This window comes from Gymnoscopelus microlampas (genome assembly GCF_963454915.1).
Source record: "Gymnoscopelus microlampas genome assembly, chromosome: 16".
Lineage (NCBI taxonomy): Eukaryota > Metazoa > Chordata > Actinopteri > Myctophiformes > Myctophidae > Gymnoscopelus > Gymnoscopelus microlampas.
Window position 1 is genome coordinate 25809678 of NC_139953.1, and position 12113 is coordinate 25821790.

At 40.1% G+C, this 12113-nt stretch overlaps 2 protein-coding genes across 5 annotated transcripts in view; one reads left to right on the forward strand and one right to left on the reverse strand.

Moving 5' to 3' along the window:
- Window positions 1–2115, forward strand: part of daam1b (dishevelled associated activator of morphogenesis 1b) — a 55342-nt gene extending 53227 nt beyond the window's left edge. For all 4 annotated transcript variants that reach the window (XM_084083066.1, XM_084083069.1, XM_084083067.1 and 1 more), the window contains one exon: window positions 569–2115. In XM_084083066.1, the coding sequence (XP_083939192.1) occupies window positions 569–781 (213 nt within the window). In that variant the 3' untranslated portion in view covers window positions 782–2115. The remainder of the gene's footprint in view (window positions 1–568) is intronic.
- A 45-nt stretch (window positions 2116–2160) lies between these two features.
- l3hypdh (trans-L-3-hydroxyproline dehydratase) lies at window positions 2161–11413 on the reverse strand. The gene is made up of 6 exons (XM_084082804.1): window positions 11334–11413; window positions 9030–9510; window positions 8261–8430; window positions 6665–6787; window positions 4764–4901; window positions 2161–3519 (listed from the first exon to the last, which is right to left on the reverse strand). Exons 2-6 carry the CDS (start codon window positions 9508–9510, stop codon window positions 3394–3396), a joined length of 1038 nt encoding a protein of 345 aa, XP_083938930.1. The 5' UTR covers window positions 11334–11413; the 3' UTR covers window positions 2161–3393.
- Between the last annotated feature and the right edge of the window lie 700 nt (window positions 11414–12113).

Sequence of the window (12113 nt, forward strand, 5' to 3'; positions counted from 1 at the left end):
ATGCTTTGTCGCACAGTGGTGTCGCTCAAAAATAAGTATTGTTATTTTTGGCAAACGATGAGAAAGTATGAATTGGAGTTATTATTGGTATCAAAAACGTATACCATATCGCTATTATTTAAATCAGCACTATGTAACTTTTCTCTTCTACCCCGGATTCTTCCTGCTCAAGTGCTTCCTGCTCAAGTGCTGACATTTTTACTATTGAGCTAATAGAGCCGGCCTGCTTGCTCTGGGGATTAATTCAATCTTGACCATCAGTTCCAAATTCGTGTCAGATTCTGTGTCCACAGTTAGGTGAGACATGACCTTTGACACGATCTAAATGTCTCAATAGAAGAGCAGAGAGACAAAATACAACCACCCCCAAAAGTTATTTTGTATTAACATACTCTACCATACAGATTGGACAACATTTTAATGTATTCAGAAAAAAAAAAAACATCAGCTTGCTTCATTGCTGTTGATGTTCCCCCATGAATAACATAAACAAGCAAGTGTGCATTTGCTCAGTGTGTCAATATAAAGTAATTGATCTTTTTTCTCTTTGATTTACGCTATTGCACAGATGAAGGAACAGAGGGAAAAAGAGCGAAAGGCACGTAAAGCCAAGGAAAACGGCGAGGAAGATGGTGGCGAGTTTGACGACTTGGTGTCAGCTCTGCGATCGGGGGAGGTCTTTGACAAAGACCTGTCCAAGATGAAACGCAACCGCAAGCGGATCAACAACCAGACCACGGAATCTGGCAGAGAACGACCGATCACCAAGCTTAACTTCTAAATGGGATTGACCCCACTATCTGGTCCCCTCAATGTACCCATGCTGGCTGTGGCCACTTGATTGGCTTGTCCTTTCACTTTGTGTCAGACTGACATCTTCATTCTGCAACATTCTTGGCCAAACAACACCACCCAGCTCAGCTTGAATAAACCATGGCCTTGACCCGTTATTTTGCAGAACCATTGAAAACATGTTTTTGACTCTTCACCCTCTGACTTTTGTACTGTATGTTAAAAGGAGCAGAAGCCAAAAGACGTCAAGCATGACCAAATAGGACATTTCTCACTGGGTGAGTGTGAAATCAACCAGGTCATGGAGTCACGTGCAAGAGCAGAAATGTTTCCCTCTGGACAAGCTCCAGCCTTCATGCCTCATGAGTGAAAGCTGGAGAACGTATCCAAAATCATCACAACTATTTGGTAGAATCCATTCCATGCTGTTTTTTTATATGTAAGTAACCATGCACAATGAACTGTGCAGCTAATAGACTTACTCAAGGCTTAAACTTTGATCGAATTTTGGACCAGACAAGAAGATGATTCCATAAAAACCAAGGGGCCATTTTGTATGGAACGATTTCAACGAGTGTCAGGGTGCACTGATGCACCTGAGTTGTCCTAGTGACGTCTGTTGGAGAAAGACTTGTGAGATACTCCCTTCACACTGTTTTTCTCTTGCAATTAAAACCATACAGGGACTGAAACAATGCGTTGTTGGATGAAAGTGGTTTTAAGTACAAGTGAAGAATGTTGGCGGGAGGCCTTCTTTTCTATTCAACATTATTGACATGCAACATTTATGTATTGATAGCTGTATGTTTTACGGATGTTTTCTGTTAAGAGCTGGCCTTAACTCTGTTGATATTATTGTTGAGAGGCTACTCCTGAGGCCTGGGCCTCATCTGCAATTTCTCAACAAGTGTGGACACTCATGTCATAGATTATACATGTATAAATATTATATAAGGTTGACTGCTTGTTACACGTGTACACAAGCATTTATAAGTACTATGCTAAATGACAGTAAAACCATACCCAGTCAATGCAATACACTCACTCTTCCCCCATCACAGCACTGCCCTCCTTTTACATTTTTACTGGGTAGTTCAAATATGTTACAGTACCTTCAAATCAACTGGATTTACACGGGACAATAAAGTATGAAACCTTCACAGATCTGGAATATAAACAGTAAGAGGAACATCTGAATTATCCTCCTCTTTTAATCCCCTCACCCTCTGCCCAAAATGGGTGTTGCCTTCATTGGGCTTTTATAATTTAAAAATTGCCTTCCATTGTACGATGATCTGCGGTTAATAAATGGGAGAAATGTTACTTTGTTTGCAGTTTTTTATTATAGAAATGCACCAAGAAACCAGTTGCATATAATCAATGTTTTGTGTTGTCAATGTTTTGTGACATGATCAGGATTTACTGTAACAAAAACATTTTTCTCAGGTTAGATGTACACAGATGTTCTCAGCACACACAGCCTTCTTCAGTGTGTAGGTACTCTAGATGACAGATTATGCTTTACACGTTGAGACATTTGGTTTTCCCTGCTTACTAATTTGTTTGACCTTGAGAAGATTTATGTTCAAATCATCATTGCTAGCACAAGCTCGCAACACGTCGCATCGCAATGCATTGTGAGTTTGTAGATTGGTCATTTTCTAAAACTTTTTGAAAACTATTGTCCAACATAGGGACACCAGGTCAAAGGTGGGGGTATGTTGGGAACCTGTCTCTTAGCTCCTTCTAGTGGTCAGTAACTGTCACTGTACAAGATACTCAACATCCATTTATCATAGGTGTTGTTGTTGTTTTTTTCAGTGAAGAATTCTTCAACATGTCATCATGGATTACCACTTGAAAGTGTTGACGCTGAGCAGACCGGAAAAAATCAGGATGTCAGAAGAAAATCACGCAGTCCATGTTCACCCTGTTCTTTGACTTACTTCCCTTAGGCCAAAGTGCTTTAGAGATAAGTCTCAAAGATTATCCAGGTCTCTTATCACAAGTTTATATGGAATAAAGCATTCACAGCATTGTCACATATGCAGATAGTTGCAAATTAGATTTCAGAATAACTGGTTTGGTCTTGATTATCACCATTGTATCTCACATCCAGTTATGAATTAATTATTTAATATCCTGATAATACACCTAAAGATGGAACCCAGTGTCAAGCTCATAACCCAATGCTTTTATTTGGTACAATTTGGGAGTTTTGTGGTTTGATTTACAGCAACATCTTCCTCTGGTGGGGCTGGAATGGGAGGTCATGCCCTAAAAACAACAGGCACCGACAACAGACTGGAAAGCCAACCGGGAAAAGCGGGCTGAATTCAAGGTAGTAATCAGTAATCAAGTTCAAGTTTATAACAATTTAACTGGATAAAGATGAATTTTGTGGAAAAACTGTACACATGTAATTCATGTGTTCATAATCAAAATAACTACGCTGTATATTGCCTGACTACCCAGGGAAGAATTGAGTTTTGTGCTGAATACTATTCGGTCCAAAATGTTACATGGTGCATTGTGTATTCAGGGTCAAACGAAAACTATTGTTGGCGATAGATTTATAGAAATACTAGATGTCATCGATGCTCATTTCACTAGAAAACCATGTGTAAGCTGGTCATCACACTCTTGTACAAAACGAGACACGCCAGTGTAGAATGCCCTGCCAGCAACCTCCACCACCACAGCCTTATGGTCTCCACACATGGTCTCCTGCACAAAAGACAATAGTGTATCGGTTAACACAGTGGATCTCAACCTGTGGCCTGGGAGGATACTGCAGGTGGGCCCCCAAATAATTGGCAAAAATAAGATTTTATTGATAATATAGCATTAATATAGAAACTCTTAACTCTTCTTTAAAACCTTAATGTTTTCATAATGATACCAATAAATAAGATCTTAAAGTATACCAAATTAGTTTGATCCAAGCCGAACACAGTCAAGGATTATTGACCATTAAAATAAACATGCTCTGAAAGCGCACGCGGCCCACCCATCTGACCACTTAACACGGCAGCCAGGTAAGTGGTCAGATGAGTGGGCTGTGAACGCTTTCGAGATTGTCAAGTGGGCCATGATCCAGAAAAGGTTGAGCTGAGTTAACATCGTCGCTGTTGGGCATTAACTAATGCCCTATTTTAAACTAAGTTGTATGAAAGTGGCGTGCAAACATTGTCAATCTACAAGCTCTCAAAGTGTCATGATGTTAGCTTGTAGATGTTTACACATTTTCACCTATAATGACATGCCCAAAACAGGGATGCCAGGTTGAAAGTGCCTAAGTCTGTCTGTAGGTTTTACTTAACCAATGAAGAGTATTTACAAGAACTAAATAATAACTATATTGGATACATTGGAACCATTTCCTGAAAAGTAACAGCATTGGACATACAAGGTTTCCACTGACAGTGACGATATGTTATATATTACATAAGTTAATATTGAGACATCGAACATAGATTATAGTACTTAAAATTCCCCAAATACAAAATAAATATCACATACAAAGCTACGCAAAAAGATGATTTTAGAGGGTTGAGGGCACCTTCACTTGTTTGTCAGTGTCCATTTCTTGGTAATACCATACGTATTATACAAAATTGATTTAAATCTAAAAGGTATGTACAAACATTCAAAGAGTCCACAAAGTTAGTTCCTGCTTCCAGAAGTTCCCAGCCTTGAGAGCTGTTCATGTGCTCAAACCGTGCACTGTGCAACACACTCACTGTGCACTCTGACTGACCCCAATTACAAGAAGCCTCGCATAGCTAAGCTACCTCAAACTGATACAGACCTTTGGCCAATGACTCTGACCATGACAGTCAACCCAGAGTCCTTTCACCTCGAGCTGTCTTATCAGTGGCCCAGTTCTGATAACTCATCCAACCTCATTCACCTTTTTGTGAACTGTACTAATTGTGCACTTAGACTTCTATTGTGAGTCACCGTGGTACCTGGACAGCTTTTCCTGTGAACTGGGATCCCGTAGCCCCACTCTGAAAGGTCCGAGTCTGGTTGAGCTGGATGAGGCCTTTGTGGTACTGAAGAGCCACACGAGCCGTAACGCCAGAACCTGTAGGGCTTCTGTCCACCTGCGGCAGGGAGAGTGTTGTTCTAAATGCTACATTGTATCTTTTTTCTGTTCAAACTTTCCATTGAATCAACATGCTATTTTTATGCATGTGAACCTGTGTAACATTCCTGCCTTTTGGCCAGTGCATACTTGCAAAAGAACCTTTGTCCGGTTAAATAAAGGTTATATTGCTATTTTTTTTATTTTACATTTTTAGTTTTTGTCCCGCAATTTTGTAACCCTTTTTTCACCCGGTGCCAATCTTCTAAGCGATCCTGGGCACTACACTCCCCCCACAGCCTAGGGAGCCCTGGGCCAAGCTCATGCCTCCTTCAGTGCATGAGAGCCAACTGGCCTTCTTGTCACCTGACAGGGTGGAGTTCCCCGGTAGGACGTAGCGCGTGGAAGGAACACGTTATTCCAACCAGTTCCCTTCCCCTCCATCAGGCGCCCCGGCTGTCATGAGGGAGGCGGTATAGTGACCAGGATTACTACATGTTTTTGTGAGGGTATTAACAACCCTAGGAGACACGGGGAGAACATGCAAACTCCACACAGAGTTATATTGCTATTTTAAGTTTGAACACCCGTGAACCCCTTGTTGTTCTGTATTTATTTTTAATTCTTCACTTAAAGGACGACTTCACCCATTTTCACTAATGCTCATGATAATATGGTAAATTTTTTGTCTACTCTATCTGTGTCTCAGATGAGGACTGTGGACAGTTCAGAAACCCGCCTACCAGTGACATCATCAATGGGGAATCCAAGCTAATAGAAACTGCACGCTTTCTATTGCTGGAAAGTTAGCATGCTATAATGGAAGTCATTGTTCTCAGGTTAATAAAATATAAATATACATTTTTAAATCTTGTTAAAAAGAATCCTGCCTAACCATGTCCCTGATAGGTGGGTTTCTGAAGTGTTCACAGCGCTCCTATGAGACACAGACAGTAGAAAGAAATTGTCATTTTATCAGGAGCATTAGTGAGGACCAATTATATGAAGATTGGTTGAAAATGGGTTTTAGATCAACTAAAACAGTTGATCTACAAGCTCATAAGCTCGTAGATCTTCTGTTTTCTGCTGAATATACGCTTATTATGACATGCCCAGAAAAGGGACGCTAGTGTTCATGTAGTTATAAAATCAAAGAAAAAGCTCCTTGTGTCAAAAACGTCTGGTCATCCAAGAAGTCTCTGACATTCTGGTCTCAAAACCACTTTAAGGACCAGACAGCTGCAATCTTGGACAGAGCCGGGGTCACAATTTGTAACTGACTAAACTTTATTAAACTCAATACAGTAAGTCAGTCAGAAAAGAAAATTGAATTTATTTAAATTCAGCAGACGTCATGTGAATCATTACTCATACTGTGAATAGACGGGCATACTGAAAGCCACTGACTATTGTTGTATTGAAGGTGATGGACTTGTAATTCAGGAAGGTTACAATTGTTTGAGGTCTATTTCATAGCATGCAATTTTTCTGTGTTATATGATATTTTCCACTAGACAACCAGGCTTATGCACAGTAAACACTGCCTGTTGTCTGCTACACACACACACACACACACACACACACACACACACACACACACACACACACACACACACACACACACACACACACACACACACACACACACACACACACACACACACACACTTTTTGCTATTGTTGCTGCTACAATGTCGACAAACCAAAAGAAGTTTACTCTTGCATACTGTACCTGTATATGGTATGTAACAAATACAAATCTTGAATCTTAAAGTACCATACCTGTGCCTCTGCAAACACACACATATTGGCAGTGGGATCAGTGGAATAAACATCTTTGCCGTCTGTGAGGATGGTACCATAGAGAAAGGCCAGGTCATCACTGGTTGGGTGGTGCAGTTTCACCTATAGACAATCAGGGTAGACTGTCATACTCAGAAACTAAAGTCATTTGTGATGATTGTGCCCCCTGTGTACAACAAGACCTTTATCATGTCTGTGCCATCAAGATAACACACTTTTCATTGACTTCCTTTGTATATAATCCAGATAGCACTGCAATGCAGGTTGGATTCCTTCTTTTGCTACTTTGTGAATTGCATGGATGACTGATTAACCATCCCATAGTGTTTTTCCATATTGTCGCTGTTGAGTAGGGTGGGGGTGTGAGATATGTGATTTTGAGGTCTGGAGAGGTCTGGAGATAGTACCAGGTGTATATCGGGTTGTGAGACAGTTTGAACCAGACTGAACTGGACTCATGCCTGTTGAATTGTCTTGTTCTGGATTAATCTTTGAATAGGCATTTTGCAGTTGGAAATAACAATATGTTTCTACTTTGTATTATCTTCATCTCTATCCATCACTAAACAGAACAACAGTTTGTTCTTCCCTCTGGTAGTTAGCATAGCTATTTTGTGTGCCAATGTTCCCGTGGGGAAATGTTTTGTTGTTACACTGACAGATCTGTGGATGATTTGTTTTCCTGTTCTTATTTTATGAGTGCTAAGCTTTTTTTTATATGTTTTAGTAAATGAATGCCCTACTTTGTCATTCTACAGTGTCACACAAACGTAGCTGAAATAGCTACAATCTATAATGAGAAAAATTATATTGCACAAGGGATGAAGGATTGTTGAAGTTTTATTGAAAGATGATCATCAAAACAGGGCCCAACAGTCTGGCTTACTAGACCAGAGCTGTCAAGTCCTCTCTCTCCCTGCGAATGCGAATAGCATGCTTGTTAGATGGATAGTAAAATAAACATGGTGGATCAAAAGTGGTGTTAGCTGTGCAACAATACCACTTATTGCTAACAATAGTGGCTCTCATTAAAATCCAGCAGGTGGCGTCTCTCACTGCACAATATGTTAGGATTACAGTGTGAACCTTCCCAAACTTCCTTTCATTGTATGCAAAGTAGGGCTGCCTGCCACTATCGATTTTTTTCTTAACGATTATTCTGCCGATCACTTTTTCAATTAATCGAATAATAAAGAAGTGTTTACTATTAAAAAAATATATATACCAATGAATCGATTAAGCACTTAAGTGTTATATTATACTTACTTTGGCGGTGTCGTGCTAAAACAGTTAAAATAGAAGATCTACTGTACACACTCACAATGCATCGCATTGCGACGTATTGTGGGCTTGTAGATTGGCTATTTTCCACACACAAGGTCCATTTGGTTCCATTAGTAATTTTTGTATACTCTCAGATGTATAGACCTGTAAGGGTCCATTTGTGGAACCCCCTCAAGGAACCTGAGGTTCCCTGGACCCCACTTTGAGAACCACTGGAATATAATGCAATAACACTGTTAAGAGATTATTTTCTCCTGTAGCCTACTGTAATAATAACTATAAAAATCTTACTTTAGATTTCACAGCTTTGGTCACTGCAGTGGCAACATCCACAAGATCCTGAGTCCTAGACTCGGACACATCCAAGCCAAACCTCTGGGCATCTACAAAGGCATAGAACGCTCCTCCATAGCTTATGTCAACCACGACATCACCAAATCCTTCCACTGTCACTGTCACATCTGTCAAACAAACAAATTGTTAATGATAATAATCCTTTCAAATACTATTTGTAAGCTGTGTGGACATGTTAGCGACACTTATTGTAAAGCTGAAATGTTTCGCTTTCCATTTTTCATCAGTGGAATTGTGTTGCTGGATTGCTGCTGAGAACTGTTTTGTATGATGTGCTTTGCAAATATTTCACACACAAAAACATACAGCAAAATGTATATAAAAGTGTTAATTTATACATTTGTGCATAAATTTAACCAAATGGGCCGAGACCATTTGGTTGGTTACATGTGTGCACTCTCAGAGTTGAAAAAGGTAGTGCACGCACATCCGTTGGTCCAGGTGCTTAGACAAACAAAGTATAATGAAAAATAATAAAGTCTGCACACTGGTAGTTGCAAAAAGCTACAGAATGTATTGCTCGTCAACGTTTCGGCCTGTTGGCTGATGAAGGCCTGAACAGGCCGAAACGTTGACGAGCAATACATTCTGGAGCTTTTTGCAACTACCAGTGTGCAGACTTTATTATTTTTCACTCTCAGAGTTAACAGAGTTTTTTTTGGTGAGCTTTTTACTGTGTAAGAAGAATGTCCCCATTGTCCCCTACCTGTAGCAAATGCAAACGCTGGCACACTGTGAAACCTCACCCCTCCTGATTTCCCATCAGAGTACTCCACAAAGGCCTTGACCAGCCCACAGGGACAGTGAATATTCACTTGAGTCTCTGGTGACTGTGGCTGTTGTTTGATGACTTTATAGTCCAGGGCGAATCGACCCAGTGCGATGACCGCGTGCCCACACATGGTGCTGTAGCCTTCATTGTGCATGAAGAGCACCCCCAGGTCGGCCTCAGGGAGCTCGCTGGCCACCAGCAGGGCGCCGTACATGTCGTAGTGTCCCCGCGGCTCGAACATCAGCACCTTCCGCAGATGGTCCAGGTGATCTCGGACGTAGGTGCGTTTAGACAGCACGGTGTCACCTTTCACCTCTGGGTACCCACTGAGGATGATGCGCAAGGGCTCCCCACCTGTGTGCATGTCAACCACTGACAGCTCGTCTCCAATGTGGGGAGGAAGCTGGATGTCCATCTAGATGGAATACACATAATTCATTGTCTTCTAGTTTTTGAGCAGAAATGCAGGAGCAGTGGGATATTATTATTTTTATTTATTTTACATTTTAGAGTAAACAATCATTTTAAACACCCTTTTTCTCCCCAATTTAGTCGTTATGCCAATTGATTCCTCCCCTCACACATTGCTGTGTTGTCACTACTGTTGTATCCTACTGACTCACCTGCCAGTGAGGAGCCCCCACCGGAAGGGTGTAGAGCCTTCGTCCTACTCTTCCCTCCCAACACTCCCCGCTGACAGGTGCCACCCCAAACTGTAGGAGTACGTGCAATGACCAGTATCACCCTCCCCGGCCCGCCTGGCTTCCCTCGCGAGCACGGGCCAATTGTGCTCGCATAGACGCCCGACAAAGCCGGATGCACCACGGTGGATTCGAACCCGCAACCTCCGCGGTGGGTTATTTTTCAATCAATAATAACCAGTGGTGGACAAAGTAGCTACTCAACGCCAGCATGAGTCAAAGTCATAGACAGTCAAAAGTATGGACAAATTTACGCTCATAGACTCAACAGCCTGTAAATTAAGCCTATTTTTCATCTATTCCAATCCGCCATCTTTCCATATCCAGTCCGAAAAATGTACACGGAAATGAATGCTATTGGTTGGGACCAGAACGGGGGTGCAGAATGAATGCTATTGGTTGTGTAGCTTGTCAATCAAATCATCACACGGTAGCCACGCCCCTCATACAGCATACCCTACTTTATCATCAATTTTAAAATAAATGGGACCATAATTTACCAAAACGCATATCATGGTGATTGAAAGAAGACTCTAAACTAGCGACTGGAAGCATATAGTATTTATGACAATGTTTATTAAGGTAATAAAATCATTCATATGAACTGTCACTTCCTATACAGCCTCAATTTACAACTCAGAAGCTGGCCCCTTGGTCAAAGTACATACTCCTGGTCAACTACAAGTGAAAGTTGCACAGTCAAATTTGTACTTGAGTTAAAGTACTGGAGTATTTGCTTTGCAAAAATACGTTAGTATTCAAAAGTATCTTTTGTATTGAAATTTAGAAATGTTCCTACATTTCGAAATTACGTGTGGCAGAGTTTGTAGATCTGCTATGTTCACAATGTTTTCAATAGGGGTTAAGTGGTTAATTCATCATGTAGTTTTTCCATTTCTAAAAAGAACACAATATTTCTCTTTGAAATGTAGTGGAGTGGAAGTACAGACGCTCAAACAATTTACTTAAAGGACGACTTCACCACTTTTCAACCTATCTTCATATAATATGTCCTCACTAATGCTCATGATAAAATTATACAATTTTTTTCTACTTGGTCTCTGTCTCATAGGAGGGCTGTGGACAGTCAGGCAGGATTTATTTTTCCAAAAACATTACAATTTTTTATTCAGATTTTTATTAAGGCGAGAACAATGGGATCTATTATTGCATTGCAACTTTCCAGGAATACAAAGCCTGCAGTTTCTATTAGCTTGGATTCCCCATCGAGGATGTCACTGGTAGACGGGTTTCTGAACTGTCTACAGCCCTCCTCTGAGACACAGACTGATTAGAAAAAAATTGTACCATTTTATCATGAGCATTAGTGAGGACCTATTATATGAAGATATGTTGAAAAGTGGTGAAGTCGTCTTTTAAGTGCTGTTAAGTAAATATATGCTACTTACTGTCCAGTCCACAACTGTCCATAACTAGGTAGGTCATTATTCTTGACTGGTCAAATAGCAATTTTTGCATTGGTCAGAGTGAGTGAAATCACTGTTATGTTGGAGAACAAGAATGTACTTTAACTTACTTCAGATTTTCCTTCCAGGTTTGTGTAAAAGTTAGTTCCTAAATCCTTCCCCAGCTGTTGTGCCTTTTCTCACTTTTCTTCTTTCTCTTCTTCTTCTTTAGTCGTTTGCAAAACAAACTAAGTAGAACTTTAGTGCCCCCTGCAATTTCGGATGACTAAAAATCTGCAATGCTTTTCCAGCACCCAATTTCCTTTCCAAGACAATTAACAAAAAATGATTATACTTTGTTCACATTAAAAAAATCTTTCAAGGAATGTTGCATGTCAAAGTTAATGAATAACTTATAATAATAATCACCCATTATAATCTAAAAAAAACTATTGTTATACAAGTTTTAAAACGATACGCTGTTGACATCACAACTTTAAATCAGTGCAGGTAAATTGGAATCACCTAGAGACCCCAGATTGTATATTCATTCCAAACTAAACAATTTAAAATTATACACATGACAAAGCATACTGTTTTCAATTCTTTAGAATTTGTATGACATAAATATCTCAGATCCATATTAAGTAGTTGATGAATGTTTTTCTCACTGACCGGTTGTAAGGAGGAGGAATGAGACAATGTTGTGAACAGTGATCATTCTTTATTGCATTGTTGACAGATTGATTGGATGCATGCGAGATAATTAATTATTCATATATTAGCATAACATAATAGACTTTAGACTATTTGGCTGGTGATCACATGCTTGTGGCCTTATATAATTGTCAGTATAGTGATTCGACTATCCCCTTTCTACGTGTACAACTTCCCTAATAACATTATCAACT

Coding starts and splice junctions, on each gene's coding strand:
- l3hypdh (XM_084082804.1), bottom strand. CDS start 9,510: ATGGACATCCAGCTTCCTCCCCACATTGGAGACGAGCTGTCAGTGGTT. Junction 4,902..6,664: donor GTGTGTTTGCAGAGGCACAG/GTATGGTACTTT, acceptor TCCCTGCCGCAG/GTGGACAGAAGCCCTACAGG. Junction 3,520..4,763: donor TCACAGGAAAAGCTGTCCAG/GTACCACGGTGA, acceptor TCTTTTGTGCAG/GAGACCATGTGTGGAGACCA.